The sequence below is a fragment of the Buteo buteo genome, chromosome 1 (assembly GCF_964188355.1).
Source record: "Buteo buteo chromosome 1, bButBut1.hap1.1, whole genome shotgun sequence".
Taxonomy (NCBI): Eukaryota; Metazoa; Chordata; class Aves; order Accipitriformes; family Accipitridae; genus Buteo; species Buteo buteo.
This window is the reverse complement of record NC_134171.1, coordinates 33,572,611-33,591,445: the sequence shown is the minus strand read 5'-3', so window position 1 is coordinate 33,591,445 and position 18,835 is coordinate 33,572,611. Positions and strand designations below refer to the sequence as shown.

The 18,835-nt window shown below is 41.9% G+C and overlaps 1 protein-coding gene across 1 annotated transcript in view; it reads right to left on the bottom strand.

Annotated features, from left to right (window-relative positions):
- ZDHHC2 (zDHHC palmitoyltransferase 2) overlaps nucleotides 1-17,348 on the bottom strand; it is a 37,747-nt gene extending 20,399 nt beyond the window's left edge. Inside the window, exons 1-3 of the mRNA XM_075026693.1 lie at nucleotides 17,143-17,348; nucleotides 6,364-6,390; nucleotides 3,042-3,136 (exon numbers count right to left, since the gene is read on the bottom strand). Of these exons, the coding sequence (XP_074882794.1) occupies nucleotides 3,042-3,136; nucleotides 6,364-6,390; nucleotides 17,143-17,314 (294 nt within the window). The 5' untranslated portion in view covers nucleotides 17,315-17,348. The remainder of the gene's footprint in view (nucleotides 1-3,041; nucleotides 3,137-6,363; nucleotides 6,391-17,142) is intronic.
- Between the last annotated feature and the right edge of the window lie 1,487 nt (nucleotides 17,349-18,835).

Below are 18,835 nucleotides of genomic sequence, written 5' to 3'. Positions count from 1 at the left end.
TGAAGACAAAATTAAAATTAGTTCTGATTTCGTATTGATGCAATGCTGAATGCTTCTAGAAGTAATAAGCAACACTCTTCAAGAGAAGAATCAAGAAAGAGCTTACCATTCCCTTGAAAGGTCAGTTAATCAACTTCTGTAATACTCGGTATTAGCCAGTGAATATAAGCTAAGGATGTCAGTCTTTAACTGAAAGAAAATACGCTACTAGTAATAGCAGAGAAGATAGCTTTATTTCTCTTCTGGTGTCTGGCATTCTCCCTTCTACTCTTAGCCACTCAAGAGTTGCTGTTCTCTTCATGCAGGTGTTTGTTAGGATGTTTTTACTTCAGAGACTGACTGACAGAAGTAAGAGATGGGTGTCCTGTATGACAGAATAACCACGTCTTAACATCTTCCTGCATTAAAGGGCAACTTCTGTCACTGCCCAAATTGGCAACAAACATTGTTCTAGTAAGAGCTGAGAGGGTAAAAATTACTGAAAGAGATGCATGGTGTACATGAAGTAGTCCAAATTTCTTATACTCTAAAGTCCTCTGCAACACACCAACATAGTCAGCTTTGTCACTGCAGCTTCTAGAAATGGGCAGATACAAAGTCTTTGGTATCTCTATCAGAGAAACAGAACACAAAATTCCCTCTGAAAAGAAGCCTGTATTTGGCAGGAAGAGTGTCTGTCTCTCACCCGTACTAGAAGCAGAAGCCCTCTGCATAGTGTTTATGTCTACAGAAAGGCTAGTCATTACAATAATATTAAATTTTTTCCTAAATGAAAGTGATGCATGTAAAACTACGAAAGCAGAAAGAAGCATACAGTTAGGAGCCTATTTGCACCTCCATAGAGAAGGTACCACTCTACTTTCCTGACAAAGCTCAAAATCTTCCAGCAGAAGCTGGAGGTTCACTGTTTAGCATGAGTTTCTCAGGTCACCTTTCATTTTTTCCGCTAGCAAGAATCCACTCTTGCCAACACCTGAATTGACTTATATTGGGATACATAGGATTTCTTCTAGGATTTCTCACTGCAGAAACTTGGTTCAGAATACTTTTTTTTTTTTTTTTTAATGCTTCTTGTTTGATGTACACAGAGCTATTGCTCCATCATTTTGTACTGGTTCTCGGAGAAGTCCTAAGCTTACAAAACCTTCCTGCCTGGGAAATCATCTTCTCTCCCACATTCATGCAATGCCTGTAGCTGGTACACACCAAAGTGAAGTGTCTCAAAGTCTCTCAAAGAGAAACTGCAGCCAGAACTTTAGTGCTTTTCATATGCGTAAAAAGTTGAAATAAGCTTAAAAAGAAACATAGAGGCTATGTGGTTTGCACCAGCTGCAGTATTCATGAAAACAAAACACAAAAGCTTTATTTGTTTTTCAGTCTTCAAACGAGTATTTGCTATAGTTGATAAGTCAGTTCAGTTAAGTTGAAAATACAACCTTTTACGTTTACAGACTTCATCCTAGAAACTGGAAGCCAAGCAGTAACTTAACATTACAAAATACCCTAATAAAATTTTAAAAACACTACTCTAGTAGATTAGGAAAAAGACACGAACAACAAAGATGTCACTTACTGCCAGCAACATTGTGTAAATTCAAAGAACACAGAAACACCACACATTGCCTTCTATTACCCAACTTCAATACTTTTAATATCCTGTTTGAAGTTCTCCAGTGGCATTGTACAATGGCTTTGGAATCCCAGTATAATTACTAAGGATTTGTCAAAATGTTTTGGAAGCCTTTTATTGGCATCAGCCCACTGATTTGAAAAACCTTCTAATTATCGCTACAGTCACCATATACATGCATATATTTTGCTATGTAATTACCAAATGAAGTAGGCTCTTAATTTATTTAGCTCCTCTCCGCCCCAAGCTGTAGTAAAGACTGCAGCATGAAATTCAAGGAAGATGCCAATTACTTTGAATTATCTACTTGTTTCCACAATTATGTGCCTTATTAGTGAATGAAAACTATTCAGAAAAGAACCTCTGCACAACAGACAGTAGAAATCACAAGCTACTTATTTTGTGTTGGCATGGTAGTTATAGGAGTTAGAGTTATGAGTCCATGCTAAAATAAGTATTGGCTTTGTGGATATTTCAAACTCCAGAGCAGCCACAGCACGATTCCTCTTGACCTCAGAGGTTGTATGGCCTACTAAGGATTGTGAAATTTCTGTAAAAAGACAGGATGGAAGAGGCCAAAAAGTTGCACTGTTGTACCAAGCTGCATGGGGAGGATTTTTATCAAGGCTACTGACAGTTTTCTTTTTTTTTTTTTTTTTTTAAATGTTAGAAAGAATGTGAAATTAAAAGAATAAAAAAAACCCAATACTGTACTAAAAGCAATTATCTTGAGGCTATATCATGTTGAACATGGTTTTGCATCTTAATATTCTCCCAAACAAGTGGATCCTTCTTCTTTAACACTTCTGTACTAGCTGGACTTAGACTTGGGAATATATTTACTCAGACTTCTCTTCCATGCAGCTGTTCTATACCAGCTCCCTTGCTGCTTAGCCAGCCATGGCTTCCCAGCATCAGCTTACCTGTTGTGCGCTAATGCCACAACCCCCAAGTTCCTTCATACCAAAACAGATGGGGAAGAAGGTTTAATTCAGAGGACAACAGACAGATGCTGACATGCAATATGTCAAACACAGGGAAATATATTTTTTGCCCACATAAAAGTATTATATTCCTATGTAAAGATTTAAACTGCTAGTTCAAGTTACTCATATTTTTCAAGTGGAGAGGTTTTTTTCTTCTTAATATCATAAATATTATCTAATTTTAAAAATCTATTAAAAACCTGTAAAACTTGGAGGAGGTGTAATTTTTTTTTGTCTTGATCATTAAGCTATTTGTGATCTGACTTACTTCTATTAAGAAGCTGTAACCACCATCTGTATTTTTCTACACAGTGTACATCTGTATTTTTCTACACATGAGATCAGAGTCTAAGAAGTTACTCAAATACTACAAAATCAGGCATTTGACTAGGGTATTTCAGAAACAAAAGTTAAGTTTATCTTACTTCTTTTGAAGGATTCATTGGTAGCGTAAAGATTGTTTTCCAATATGACCAGACGAACAGCATGAAAAATATGTGGTAAGCAACCAGGCACACAACTAAAATCAAAAAGGAACAGAATTAATACAAACAGTGATATTATAATACTTACAAACGGATGCTGTACATATCACAGATAGTTACTCTAACAGATGTAAATACAGCGGCTCTGCAAAAGCTTTGCAACAAAAATACTGCACTGCAACTTTACATGAGACAATACAGACTGTGTGGGTAAAGCCATGATAGGCTACATGTATTACAAAAGTTTGAGGGGAACAATTAATAGCCTATTAGAGACCCATAATTATTTAGCAAGCACTCTCCCTTTACACATTTGTTAAATTCTATTTAACTGATGCATCTCTGGTTTTTAGCTTTATAAACCATATAGGCAAACTGCTAGCCATGCAAAACAAACAAACAAACAAAAAACCCCAAACAAACAAAAAACTAACACACCACACCCCCTCCCCCCCCAAACCCAAAAGGAAGTATAGCTACCTAAACGATGACTAGAGTGAGGGAAGTCTGAGTGGACTTGCATACAATACCTGAGCAGTAACCATAACAAGTTAACTTGTTTTGCTAGATTTTTAGGAGGGAGGACAGTAGGGTGGTGTTTAAAAATCTGCAGGTTCTTTAAATTCAAATGTTCATTCACTACTTTATATTCTTCACAGCCAGTGATTTATTCTTAGATTTTTTTAATAATACCAGTCAACATTTACCATGCTGAGTTGTTTTACTAGAATACAGAAGGTAACATTAACTTTTCCAAAGAGCCTGCTATAGATGGAGAGGTGTTTCCATTTAAAAGCTCTCACTGTACTAAGCAATTGACTACAGTAAATAGTAAATCTAAAACTTGTATCGCCTGATTAACTTGCTCTAATGTAAAAGAAAGAGTATTTCCTTGGATTTTTCTTCCTTGGGCAGAAAAGCAGCAAATAAAGGACAGCTAGAACAGCAACAGTGAAAAATATCATCTCCACACCATACAGATGAACTCACATCATAGAGAACTCAAGGTTATATGGAAGTTTCAAAGTCAAATAGTCTTTATACAACTTATATAAATTCATAAGATCATCAAAAACATCATAAAGGGAAACTTGTGTACTTCTATTACACAATCTGAAATGTTGCCCTTGTATGGTTAGTGCATGATTTTATATACGTAATGCTATTCAGCACTAGAGAATTTTCCATAATACATGCATGACTGTGTGTATAAATGAAGGCACAGTAGCCCAGCATGTTCTTGTTTTTGTAGTTTTGCCTCAAAAGTAACACTGATTAAATGTTTCTGGTGTTGAAGTTTGTTTACGCAAAAAAGCAGCAACACAGTAAATATTTATTCTTATTCACTAGGCAGTTAAAAAATAATAAGCAAAAGCTAACAAAATCTGAGGAGCAACATTGTACAAAGCTTTTGGGATGACAGGGGAAAAGAGACATATGCCATGTCTATAAATGGAAAAAAAATCTCATCAGTATAAGTAATAGAACTGGACTCCACATCAAGCACAATATGCTACATGATCGTCTTGCTATTTCACAAGCATCTGTCAGGAACAGTCCACATTTTTATCAGAACATTTCTATCATCTCTAAAAAACCCTCATTTACTCAAAAAAAAAAAAAAAAAGAAAATCAGTATTTTTTTAAACAACAGTATATTCATGGCATAAAGTGAGGAGGGCAAGGTAGGGCAAGTTACATCAGTTCTGTACACTATGCATTTACTAATCTTCATCTATATTTTATTGTTGCGAGAATAATGGTAACTGTGATGGTAAGAAAATTCCTTTTTCATACATTAAAAAAAGACTACTGGAGGAAGACGAAATTTTAGGCTAAAGACATTATCCCATGTTTCCCCTTTAACATCTGCACAAGACTTCAGCTCTTACTGTTTGCTCTTGCACCTCAGTTCTCCAACCTGTCCCAGGTCCCAGTCGGTCACTTCTCCCAGGTTACCTACCCACCAGTTTCCCCACCCACCAGTTTCCCTGCCCCGCAATGGAGACCCTGGGCCACCCAGCTGTTCCACTGGGTCTGTGGGTGTTGAGAGTCCAACGTAGGAACCTCAATTCCCTTGAGACAGAAAAAGAATTGCTGTCTGCAGCTCCCTGGGCAGAAATCCTATTTTACACTTTTTCTGAAAAAAAAAACCAAACCCAAACGGCATATCCCTTGCTTGAAGGCAATCCATTTACAAATAGCTAGCACAGCCAGAGTTGCCTGGAGATTTGCAGCAACCTGGAGTAGGGCTGAGCCCCATTTCCCCAGTTTTCACCCCTAAAAACAATTAGGGCAGAAGCACAGCCAGGGTAAATTTCTCCTGACCGGCTGAAGCTCACCAAAGCTTTGAGTGGCTAAAAATAAGGAAATTTACTGTTCCCCAATGCATTTCGCTGATAATCCTAATGTGTTTTGTGATCAATGCGTAACAACACACTCATCTCCCCCACACACACTATGGAGCAGCAGGAAACTGGAATTATCTCAAAGTCTGCAGGTGCTGAATTTTGCAGATACGCTTAAGCACTCATATGGGGGGACAGATCACCAAACAGAAAAAAGTTTTTCAAGCAAATGTTTCTTAACTGGCAAACACTTTTTCTAAGTGAGGGAGTCACCAATGACTTAATAAAACCTGCTGGAATTACACAAACATAAAAAACATAACAGTTTGTCTCCTGACCCCCAATCCCTTCCTCCAAAAGCTCCGCAGCCCCACACTACACTTCCACATTGTGCTGTAGTATTAAAATAGCATCTGGAAAAGCAATCTAAACATGCTACAGCCTCGGGGTAGGAACTCTAATAACAGCTAATCAGGCAGTTTTATTATCTTCTGAAAAGATTACGTATCCGATTCTGTTTCTTGAAAGACACTGGCTAAAAAGAAACTGCAGAAAAAATTCACCTCCCATTTAAGTATGTTACACTCAGCACAAACATCTTGCTCATCTTTAGAAGTCCTGGTTTTACAAGAGCTTTTCTTGTTATGAAAAATTTTTAAAAACAGAATATAAAGATTATTTTAGTTGACACTTCAGAAAGCCAGTAATAAGAGCAAAAAGTTCTAATTTTTCTCATCTCTATTTGGAATGGCTAAAGCAATATTCAGGAACAGCAGAATAATAAAAGGAGCTGAGGAACACAAAAAAATACACTTATTTAAAACAGGTTAGATGTGTTTCTCAATTCTACTAGTAAACTACTATAGCACCCTGATATATGAATTCCACTTATAAACAGCTAATAAAAATCTTACCTTTTTCTCCAATATTTGTCATTGTCACTGAAAAATGAGAAAAAAGGAAAGAGTAAAAATGATGTTTAAATAGTAAATGATGTAACTGAATATTTTAAACTTTTGGTTTTCAACCAAAAAGGGAAGAGTAATCATTAAACAATACAAGCTTAAGGCCACACACTATCAAGCTTTTATGCTGTGTACATTCATCACAAGAATAGGTAGACAACGCCAATTGCTTATAAGGTTTTTTGGCTCCCAGGCTCAGTTCCTGAGAACCACCACCTCCATCTACCTGAAGTTGCCCAAGTTTAACCCAAGAAGAGCCACTTCTGAAGAATAGTTATTTAACTGCGGTTGTACAGGTTTTACTGTTTATGTATGTTCTGTTCTTGAAGCAGAGATGTCAGACTCCAGAACTGGTTTTGCCGGCAATACTCAGCGATACCCTTAGATCTCCACGGTATAAAAATCGAAAGTAGACAAAAGTTGCACTTCCTTTAAGAAACTGCCTACAGATTACAGAATTCGGGGATAACAAGAGAGTGGGAAAGGCGCAAGTATGTCAGGCATGGAGTGGAGTACACAAATATCATGTATCGGTCACTGCATTTATGAAAGAGAATAAATCTTTTTCTTACACCAATATTACACTCTCGGTCACGTTATTTAAAAAACATAACTACCCCATAACTGGTATCTCAGAGAGATCAGAAACTCCCAAGTGATCAAAACCTCATGGTGCTCTTCCCTTTCCATCTAAACCACTCCACCACATATTTATCCATCCCAATTAAGCAGTCTACAAACTGTAATATACTGGCACCTACAACTGTGAGCGAGGGGACAGTAGCTATACGGATCTCTCATCTGCCCTTGTTTTCCTAATAAAAACAGCTGCACAAGGCTGGTCTTCAAACAGCAGGCACAAGGCAACTCCTACGGAAAGGCCAAGCAGCCATGCCATCCTACTTTGATGTATTAAACTTAGGCTTGTTGATAGAGTGAAAGTCACTATTTAAAGATACCTTGCACAAAGCAGGGATGTACTGTGGGACCGGTGCTGCTCAACACCTTAACCAATGCTCTGGAAAAGTGAACGCTCATCATGTTTACGGATGACACCACCCTGAGGACACCAGGTGATGCGCTGGTGTGCAGGACTGCCATCCAGATGGACCCAGACAGGCTGGAGCAATGAATGGGCCAACAGGACCCTTGCAAAATTCAGCAAGGGCAAAGTCCTGCACCTGTACAGAAACAAGCCCCTGCAACGATACAGCCTGGGGACTGCTGGGCTGGAGCAGCTCTGTGGAAGAGGCCATGGGGGTGCTGGTGGGCAGTGAGCTGAACATGAGCCAGCAGCACCCGGGCAGCAGAGAGGACCACCAGCCTCCTGGGCTGCATTAGCAGGGGCATGGCCAGTCAGTCAAGAGAAGGGATTATCCCCCTCTATGCAACATTCAGGTAACATCCAGAACATTGCCCCCAGCTTTGGTCCCCGCACTACAACAAAGATGCAAGTCTAGGGGAGAGCGACCAAGCTGGTAGGGACTGGATCACTAACCCTACGAGGAGAGGCTGCATGACCAGGGCTCGTTCATCCTGGAGAAGACATGGCTTTGGGAGGACCTAACACAGGACCTGCAGGGAGGCCTCCAGGAGGTGGAGCTGGGCTCTTCATAATGGCGCAGGGTGGGAGGACAAGAGCCAGTAAGTCTAATTTGAAATGAGAGGATCAGATTTGACGCAAGGAAAAACTCTTCCACCATGAGAACAGTCCACCAGTGGACCAAGTTGCCCAGACATGTTGTACAGTCTCCATCTCTGGAGTTTTTCAAGACTCAGTTGGATAAAACCCTGAACAACCAGGCCTGACCTTACACCTAACCCTGCTTTGATTAGGAGGCTGGACTAGACGAGCTGAGGTCCTGTCAAACATGAATTATTCCACGACTCTAGAATTATAAAAAATGTCTATTAAAATGGAGATTTGACTATAGCTCTACCAAAACAAGCATCTACCTTACCTGAAGGAAAACAGCAAATAACCATGTTTATAAAGTTCTCCACAAAAATCAGACAGACACCACAGAAGCTGCATAAGCCACTATAAAGAAAACTCTGCTCTGCCCTCCATCTTCTAGTTCAGCTAAGAGAAATCTTTAGAGATTGATATTCCAAATATCCACTTACACAAATGCTACAGAGAAGCTGAGGGAATATGTATACACATTTGACTCTGAGAAGCAGAGATGCTGCAGTACAATAATGAACAAGAACTGTAAAATTGTAAGTAAACAGCCATCCACCAGAAAAAAAGACATCTTTAGAACTGATGTGTAATTTAAAAGTGCTGGAGCTCTCAGATTAGGACAAACTAGCCACTACACAAATTCTGATTTTCTTTCTCCACTTGGTATGGTTAGCAAGGTGTGCAGAAATTTTGCCAGTCTTCTTGGAATAACTACTCTCTGCTAATTAAAAAGCCATAGCCAAGCATACATTGCAGAATCACCAGTTTCAAACTAATATCTACCTAACCAACCGTTCACAATGATTTGTGGTATTTTTCTCTCCTAACAAGGTAATGGCATAGCATATTGCTGTGAAAGCAGCTGTCATCTTTTTTTCTGCCTTTAACCTTGGATAAAATGTATTAATTAAGGTGTTTGAGACTTTTAACTTTTCCACATGTTTGTAAGTAAAGGACCAATACAATTAATAAATCCAAATTTAGTAACTTCTATCCGACTGCAAGCCTACAGCTTTTCAACGTTTCTGTCCACCTCCAGCATGAAATGCAGTCCTCAGAGTCTGTACCTGCCCGGTGGACCATCTTTTCTGCTTTTGCAGCATCTAGCCTGGAAGCCAAATGTTCCTGACAGGAGCTGCAGACCATGAAGGCTAAAATATAAGTGCTCAAAGATGTCCAGTTAATCCCAGCAGAGTGAGAACTAGTTTTTTTGAATACATCCTGTCATTTTAATCTCTTTTACCACCTGAGTATAACTCAGAGCTATTTCATATGCTCCTGAGTTGCAACCACTGTAAGAGACTGAAGTAGAAGAGGCAAGGCTAAAGAGAGATGCCAGTATTTTCAATCTTATCACCTTTATTCACACTTACTGCAACTGGTGTTTATGAGGAGACTGGCTGCGCTGCTCAACAAACATCCCCTCAGACGATGACACAGAGGAATACGCAAGACATCCAACAACCTGCAGCTTTTCACAAAGTGAAGTACTACTCCTTCTGCTTATGCCTTTTCAAACCACCTTTGACGAAGGCTCCTTGAAGGTGGTGCAATGTGTGGGAAAGTAATGGACAGGCATCTGCAATATCACAGGACCAGGGAGGAAATAAAGGGGTTTTATTTTTGGTTTGGTTGGATTGTTGGGGTTTTTTTGACACAAATGTGGCAGAATTGACCAGTGGGGGGGGGGGGTGGGGGGGAAGCAGCCTCTACAAATCAAACTCTCTCTTAAATTTCTTTTAAAAATTAAACTTTCTCTATTTGTAGAATGACCACAATACAAAGACTTCTCAGGGTAACCACAAGATGCTTATCATTCTAAAACCACACTATTTAAGTGCATTGGAAATAATTTTCTAACATGAAAAAAACACTCTAATTTTATATTTGATCAAAGAAACATTTGCTACTTTCCCCACCTTCTGAACAGCACACGTGATCTATTTATTTAAACCAAATTTTATATTTTTCAGTAGATTCAGTGATACAGCTTTGCTATATTATTCAACAGTATCTGATCATATAGTCTTCTGCGAATCATTTATACCAGTCTTTCTGGCAGTTTTCTCATTTCTCTTACAAGGGGTTATATTCACTGCTGGTAGTGCACAGAAAAGTAGGTCACACTATGCATCCTGTCATTAATAAATATCATCTTAAACGCTGCAAATTCACTTACTGGTAGTCAAATAGCATACAAATAATAAGGGTGAAAAGCATTTATGGCTACGACGACTAAAATAAACACCAAGGACACGCCAGTCCCAACCATTAAGCAATTTCTACAGTCTGGGAGAAAACAGGGTAAAACCCTTTGAGAGAGGAATGGAACAATACTCCTGTATATTCAGAGACCGAGATAATTATAAAACCATGACCTGTCTTCAAGAAGTCATTAAAAAGTTACAGCTCTGTTTGCCTGAGATACTGCAGGGGCCAATTTCATTAAGAATCAGCCTTCCACTGCTAAAGCGTCAGGATGCCATTTACAGTTCAGTACTAGGAGACTATCACGTAATTGGAGCCTCTCTGTTTCATTACACAGCTCGCAGACGGTGCTCATCAGAATTAGGGATCAGGCTGGGACACACGCAGGACTTCAGCCAACGTAGATGCCAATTTCCTGAGCCAGAAACATCGTTCCCTCCTTGCCCTGAGCCACAGGCAGCCAGAAACAGAAACAGCATATTCAGTAGTCAATGCTGCTAAACAGCCTGTGCTTGCAAAAAACAACAGTGACTGAGGACAGAAAGTTGTGTTACAAAAGATAGGAAAAAGTCCAGGATGGAAAGGACGCCCAGAGAAGCCTGGGGAATTCATCCCACACTCGCTGGTAGTCTTCGTCACAGGGACAAAGCCATGCAGCATTAGGAATGGCTTGGCGAGCAAAGAGGTACTGCGGCCTCTCAAAATGGCCTGCTACAACTCCATCACCAAATTAGTTTGCTAAGAGAAGCCACATTGCTAGGCACCTTGCACTGGGTCAGACCTTAACTCAGTGATAGAAATGGATTTCCCATTTCTTGAGCTATGGCTCATTTTCTCTAGAAATCCTTATTCTCACTCACCTGTGGAAAATTTAAGCAGGCATCCATCTCCATGTAGCTAGAGACCTAGTAAGACACATTGCTACCCCAAAACCCAAGAGATTTTGGAAGATAAAATTCATGTAAAAAATTGCATTGGTTTTCTAACATTAAATTTTGCTTGACTTCTAAAACCAAACCCAAAGTTCCTGAACAGTAAATGTAATGGTTAGGTTAAAAAAAAAAACAAAAACAAAACAAACAAAAAACACTGGAGAAAGCAATTACTTTTTCAAAGCTTTGATGGAAGCGGATATATAAAAATCTTGCTTCCATATTTTATGTACATTTTTTAAATATTTAAAACCTTGAAATGGGAAGATAAGATACATCTGATTCAGAGACTCTGCAGCCACATCTATAAATAGCTGTTTCTCTCAAACTTTTATACAGTTTAACATCTTGGATCTGATTCACAAAACTAAGTACGTATTTTATCTTTATAGCATATTTGAAGCTGTAAAACACTGATCTATATATGCAATTTAACTCAGCTCTCTGTACTCATAAAAGTGTTTTACAGTTGTGACAAGTGTTCTATCCTTGTCTGCAATAGTCCTTTAGAAAAAAAAAATCAGTGCTTGCAATAGAAACTACCTCTTTGCTAGACAGAGCAGTGATTTGCTTTGATTCAGAGTGACAAGGTGGAGACTTTGCCACCAGTGCTTTGCTTCAGGACAAAAGTAACAGAAATATTTCTGTGAGATTTATGGTTGGCATAAATAGTCATCAACAACCCATACATTCGGATTTAACAGTTTTTGTGAATGTGTCAGTAAATTCATTTTAACCCCTAATGCTGTGTCCATCAAACTACATCAACACCCACCTATGTAGCAGCAAGCTATGCTTTTTAGGTAGGGTCACAAAACTACTACTTCCGAACTACGTATGTCTAAGAATTAATTTAATCCTTCTTCTTTACAAACTTCCCATTTACTTTCCAAGTCACAAGGACTAACTGAAGAGTGAAGACTACTTCTAGAGAAGTTGTATGATCAGACCCTTTTTAGCACACAAAAAGTACACCCTGACAAGAACATCCATTCAAGTTGTTATGTATCAAGCAGTGTTAAATCTTTAACTGAAAACACAATCTTACCTAATAATTATATCTTCACCATAGACCTTATGTTTTCAACTTAAAGCCATGGTTTTAACTTTCAAGGCACAAACCCTCCAGGCAGTATACAATATATCTCCTATACTATATGGAGAGATAACCAGTCATACTTAACACAGACTTCAATTTCAGAAGTGGAGAATGGCAGCTGCCTCTGAAGGTCTGAGAAAGAAATCAAATTAAATTTGAGAAATGCACAGGAGTACTGCTGGCTAAAATTCAGAAACCAATTTCACTTCAGCTGCCAGTTTTGAAACTTTTCTGAAAGTAACCAGGGATCTCAGAAGAGGAAAAAAATGTGGTGTTTGCAAAATACGGTATAAAAATACAAATTTGCTTTGACCAAAGTCCTTTGCTACCTAAGCAGCCAATGTACAGAGTATTTAACTGGTATTTGACAACAGCCAGCTGCAATGTTACAATGTACTTGTAATTCTATAGCCAAATGGAAGCTGTGGATGATCACAGGACATGTGCACCAAGTACCATAAATCTTTTGATCCATTTGGAGAACATACTGAGCAAAGAGTTCACATCCAGCTGACCAAATCTTGGGCCCCACCTTTTATTTTTTTCCCCTTTTTTTTTTCTCTGTCAGCTTCTATCTCCATATTTTCTGCCGTTTCTGATCCCCTGATGACACTGTGCCATGCCTACAGGGCACGCATTAATTCTGCCTCTAAACTGTGATGAATTAAGCAGCTTTTTATCCTGCTATAATTCCATTCCACTGATGTTACATGGAGTCAAAAACCTCAATTCAGCACTAACCAATCTGATCCCCCAGCAAAAATCTTTCACGATCATTAACATCTTTGGCAGCTGGGTGTCATTTCACATTTTTCTGTTCCACAGTGAAGGTAGCAGTGGACAGATCCCAGTCACATATTCTACTCCAAAACCAAAGAAGTGGCTTATGAGCTCTCCTGACTGTATTGTGCATGTCTTCTTGTCGCCCTCTTCAACTGAGCTGAGGTCACTTATTCTTCTCCAAATCAGCCAAATCACTCACCCGGGTGGGAGTATGTCCTTCCTTTCCCTTCACTGAAGTAGTCAGGCAATGCTTATTCACCACTTTATGTTCCACAGCTAAATGTATTTTCCTCCTTCAAAATTACATATTCAAGCTGCGTTTTCAGAAAGGATTCCCTGAGCAAGAGCATTATCCTTAGAATTCAAATCAGTAACACATAACAATGGACCAAAACTTAACATATACAACCAATTTATATTTATTGGATAACCCTTTCATCAGCACGGTTGATATTGTCACTAAAAACATCTGTCACAGCACTCTCAAATTTTCACATTTTCCTTCTCATATACAACTCCAAGTCATGAACTGGCAGGAAAACAGAACAAAAAACCCAAAAGAATCTCAACATCTGAGTTTGTCAAGAACATTTCTGACAAACAACTGCCAGAAACTGTAAATACCTACTGGTTCTGCCTTACCCAAAGCATGGAGTGGATAACTACTCTAAGTCCCTTATAGTTCTACTAACCCAAGTTAGAGATACACATAAGAAGGAAGACACAAGAATAATTATTTTCTTTGCATATAGTTTACAGAATCCAGTATGTATTTTCTGAGTAGAGACACATGGATGCAGGAGCCAGGGGAGAGAATTCCATTTGCACTTCATGTTACTATTTATTGTTCCATATAACCTAGGTTGAAATTTCAGTAGCTTCAGCTATTGAAGTTCAATGTACTCATTGCACATTGCCTGTATTTCCTCATCTTTTTAGAGGAAGAACAATAAATCTGTAACCCTCAGGTTTTCATAAACACATTCAAATTTTTTTAAGGGAAGGAATACTTAAAGGCCCATTAATTTTAAACACAAAGGAAGTTATCTGGGGGGAAAAGACAACTACTACTGCCAGACAGGGGTTGTGAGATGACAATAATGGCAAAATCAAGAGAATGGAACTGGATTAGAGAGAAGCAATTTCTAGTCAGGTGTTTTAAAACCCAATTCATTTACATATTTAATCCCAGTATTCTATAACCAGCAGGAAGAAGATAACCATTTGCTAGTGTTCAATACCTTTCTCCTTTTCCTTAAAGGTTAAAGCAGCACGAGCACTTAACTGAATCCACTAATAAAAGAGACAGAACTCTAGATATGGTAATACTGCAGTTAAAAGTTGTGGACTCCTTTTTCTGTTTCTAAAACCTTTTTTTTTTTTTTTCTTTCCCCCCTAAAATGGTACTCAATACTGTTAACTACTAAGCTTTAGGGATGAAAGGGATCACCTCAATAGGCTTTCTCTTTTTTTAAAAAAATGTAACATCCCTCCTACAACACTCAGTAGGAGTTGCAAAAAAACATCCAAAATACTACATTTGAAACACTTTCTCATTATTAAAAGCTCAAAGAAACCACTTAACAACTATGCAAAGTCCTTGCTAAGTCCTACTGCACAGTGGTTAACATTGTTCCCTGTACGTTGCCGGTAGCATCAATGACAAGCTGCAGTAAAATAAGCAGGTATATATGTCCTCTTTAGCAGTCAGTGTTGCAGGAATAAAAGATGCACTGAGTAGACAGGCTGGCTTCAAAGCACTGAAATGCTTAGTCTATTCCTGTCGTTGGCTTTCATTCTCAGAGTTGTTAGCTATTCCTTCTGTTGTTTACACTAAATACTCATTAGTAAGACAAGACATACGTTTATTTTATCTTAATATGCCAAAAACGAGGGAAAACATCCAGATATAGACAAAAGATGGAATTAACGGAAGCTGCGGACAACAATTATGCTGAATTCAAAAACTAGTGAGCCAGGCAGAATGGGGAAGAGGGGTGGGGAGGGGAACAAGAAAAAAACCAAACAAACAAACAAAAAAATCACCTTTGTCCACACAAAGGAATTCAGTAAAAGACGATTTAGCAGAGCCCCAGGATTCTCTCTTCATTCCCTCCCATGACAGGCCTTTTGCTTTGAGTGGTTCTCAAGGAATCATGGTACCACAGTTAATAGTTTGAAGTAAGTTTCAAGCATGCCATTGCCCTAAGAGGTACCTTCTGTCAGGTAAGCTAAAACCCAATTTTCCTCTGTTATACAGAATTACACACAATAAAAAATGCAGTAGATCACTCAAACAGTAGTGCGCAAATCAAGCCTACTTCGCTGTGTAAGCACCATGGGGCTGTGTGCATTAGGACAGATGTTAACTAGGGTCGCTTTGCCCCAAAATATCCTTGCTGTCCTCGTACCAGCTTACAGCTCCCCTTTCCAGGCTCATTCAGTCAGCTACTCCCACAACGTTCTGGACAATTCGCTTCCTTGCACTGGATGTAGACACTTCAGTCCTCTTCTCGTGAGGGTGCAGCAACTCAAGTCCCACTTTCTAGTTGAAGAACAGCATTTAAAGCTAACAGATTTGAATGTTGTTAGTGAAAAAAAGATGTAAAAGCCCACCTCCGATATAGGAACCACACCAACTCTTAACACCTCCCTCCAAAACAGAGGTGCTAGGTCTGGCAATCGTTTTTTGCTTAATATCTCAACTGCTCAGCCAAGCATCTGTAGGACAAAAATTTTATCACAGTCTTATGTTTGAGAAAAAAAAAAAAAAAGAAATCCAAAATTAGGTACCAGACTGCTGAGATTTTAAATATGAAAGCTGAAGTCTGGCAAAGTTATATATGCATATAAATGCCCTCAGCTTCAGTTGGGTATTTTCCCCTCACCGCTGTTCCTTAAACAGACGCTAAATGACCAACACTCACTATGAACGTTACCTACAATAGAGAGGGAAGGGGAGACAACAGCTAATTTGTATTCCTTTGTACCAGTGTTCTAATACTGTTCACGAAACATCAGTACACCATACATTAGCCTCTAAAATTCAAAGATTAAATTGTTTTCTACAAGACAAACCACGACAGAAACTGAAATTAATTCAAGAGAGCCTAGTGAGCTGGTCGTTTAACAAGTACTCCTGGCTCAACTACTCAAATTCACATAAATACTCAGATCACACCCAATCTCCAGTATGTGATTAATTATTTGCCCAACGCTCAGGAAGAGCCAAGACGCACGGTCAGGATGACTTCTGAATGAACTGCAGGCTGCCGATGCCAAAGGCGGACCAAGAAGTTGTGACAGCCAGGCATTTTCTAGATGACTTGAGAGTGGCATGGGGAGACTCGGGGATTTTCTGTTACCTGTTCCTGCTTCCACCTTCGCTGACAGAAGACCCTGGTTTTACATATATACATATATGTAAGTGCTGTCACGCCGTGGGAGGAAAACAAAGGGACCGCTAACTTCGCTCATGCCGTCTGCACGGGGAGTCTCCGGGTCCCATCTTCAGGGTTGGGGTGCCACACGCTATGCCCGCCACGGAGAAAACCTCACGCCCGTGAAAACCCCCGTGCGATCGGCTCCCTCCTCGCGTGGAAGTGGAAACCACGCGCGACCAGGTCGCGGGGGGGGGGGGGTGCGGGGTGGGAAGGACAGGACTGCACAAGGCAGCGCGGATGCCAGCACGACCCCGGCCGTCCAGAGGCGACCGGGCTGCGGGCTGGGTCTCCCTCCCGCCAGCCTCCAGCCCAGCCCAGCCCGTCGCCGACCGCTTCCTGCGGCGCAACCCCGGCCCCGGCCCCGGCCCCGGCCCCGGCCGGCGGGCGTGGCGGCGGCCAGGGACAGCCCCGGCGCCCACAAACAACAGCCGCCGCCGCCGCCGCCGCCCCCCCGTCTCCCCGCCGGCTCCGTCCCGGCAAGCGCGGGCGGCTGCGCTCTGCCGGCAGGGGCAGGGGCGGCGGCGCCCACCCCCGTCCCGCGGGAGCCCCCCCGGCCGCCGCGGCGGCAGCACTCACGCAGGCAGAGCTGGGTGACATAGGCGTAGTAGGACCAGCAGAGGATGCTGGAGATGAAGAGCACCGGCACCCAGTACAGCAGCCGCTGGCAGCGCCGCCGCACGCCGCCCCAAGCGCCCGCCGCCCCGGCTGGCGGCGGCGGCGGCGGTGCCGCCATCTTCCCGCACCGCATCCCGACCGCTCGCTCCGGGGGCCCGGGCCCCGGCCGCGCACCCCGCCGGAGCCCGCCCCGGTCCCTCCCTCCCGCGCTGACAGGGCTCTCCGGCAGGGCCGCTCCTCCCACCGCCCGCCCGCCGGGCCGGCCGCTCCCTCCCTGCGGGCAGGGCAGGGCAGGGCAGGGCAGGGGGGGAGGGCCGAAGGGGCGGCCGGAGCGTCCCCGCGGGGCCCGGCTGGGCTCTGGCTGCGGCCGCCCCGGGCCTGGCAGGGAAGCGGCCGTTCCCGCCGCGGGCGATAGCGGGGAAGCTCTCCCGTAAAGTTCGGGGCCGGGCCCCGGAGCCGCTCAGCTCCTCGCAAACGGAGTTCCGCGCCTCGGGCACCCGGCACGTGCCGGAGCGGTTGGGCGTTGGGTGGGCGGAGGCGCCGGTGACGGCTGCCCCCGTCTAACGCCCGCTGCCCAGCGCAGCTTCCCCGGCCTTCCTGCCTCCGAAACGAGGGACGGTGGTACTTGGCCGCCCGCGGGAGTACTTTTAAACCGCTCGGGTAGGAAGAGCGCTGCCTCGTTTGCGAGTGATGTTTCAGCACGAGGCGTAACGAAGGAGAAGCGTGGCGGGCGGCTGTGTCGCAGCCAGCCAGAGGCCGCGGTGGCCGGCCCTGCCCTTGGCAGACGTTCTGCCAAGGGAAGGTGGCGAAGGGCTGTGCTGACTCACTCTTTCCCGAAAAGGCTTTACGCTATGGCCGCCGTAATGAAACGCTTGTGAAATGTCATAGTAAACCCAGACTGCGTTGCAGTATGTGCACCCAAATGGTTGCTGAATTACCGTTCCAGAATTAGAAATGCCGAGCACGGCCCGTAGTAGTTCTGCAATCTGCCAGAGCCTCTCAGAGCGTCGGTGGCGCGGTAGGTAGGAGAGAGCTGGTTGGTGAAAATGTGTTTGGACTTGGAAAAAAGGCTGGTATAATGTCCCACACGGGAGACTACGCATGAAGCTGAGTGATCACAACCTGGATGGCACGTGGCTGCCGTTGATTAAAAACAGACTGCGAGAGAGAGAAAAAAATAGGGAAAATAAAAATAGTAGGTGTGCTGCCAGGTTCCAGAGTATGAAACAGAGTTGTTAGTGTGTTTATTGAAGAGACAGAAAAAGAAGTTGACCGTATGGCTGCAGTGTTTTTATGTCATGCAAAATCACGCGCCTCTCATTATTGTAAGATTAGGCTGAGGAATTTCAGTTAGCCACAGTGAACCAGGTGAAAGAGCAATACAGAATGATGTATCGAGAGGAATATTACATATCCCATAGCAGTAAATTTTCTTCACCTATTCAGGAAAAAGACACGTATATCGTCGTGAATGGCTCACTGATACCATCTCCACAATGTATAGTCATTATAGAAGAGAAATAAACAGAATATGATGCCATTGAAAGATGGGAATATAATAACTTATGAAAAGATTCTGCATGATGGGGAATTATGTATTATACATTAAAAAGGTAGAGATACAGTGAATGGTATGGAAAAACTAGATTTTATA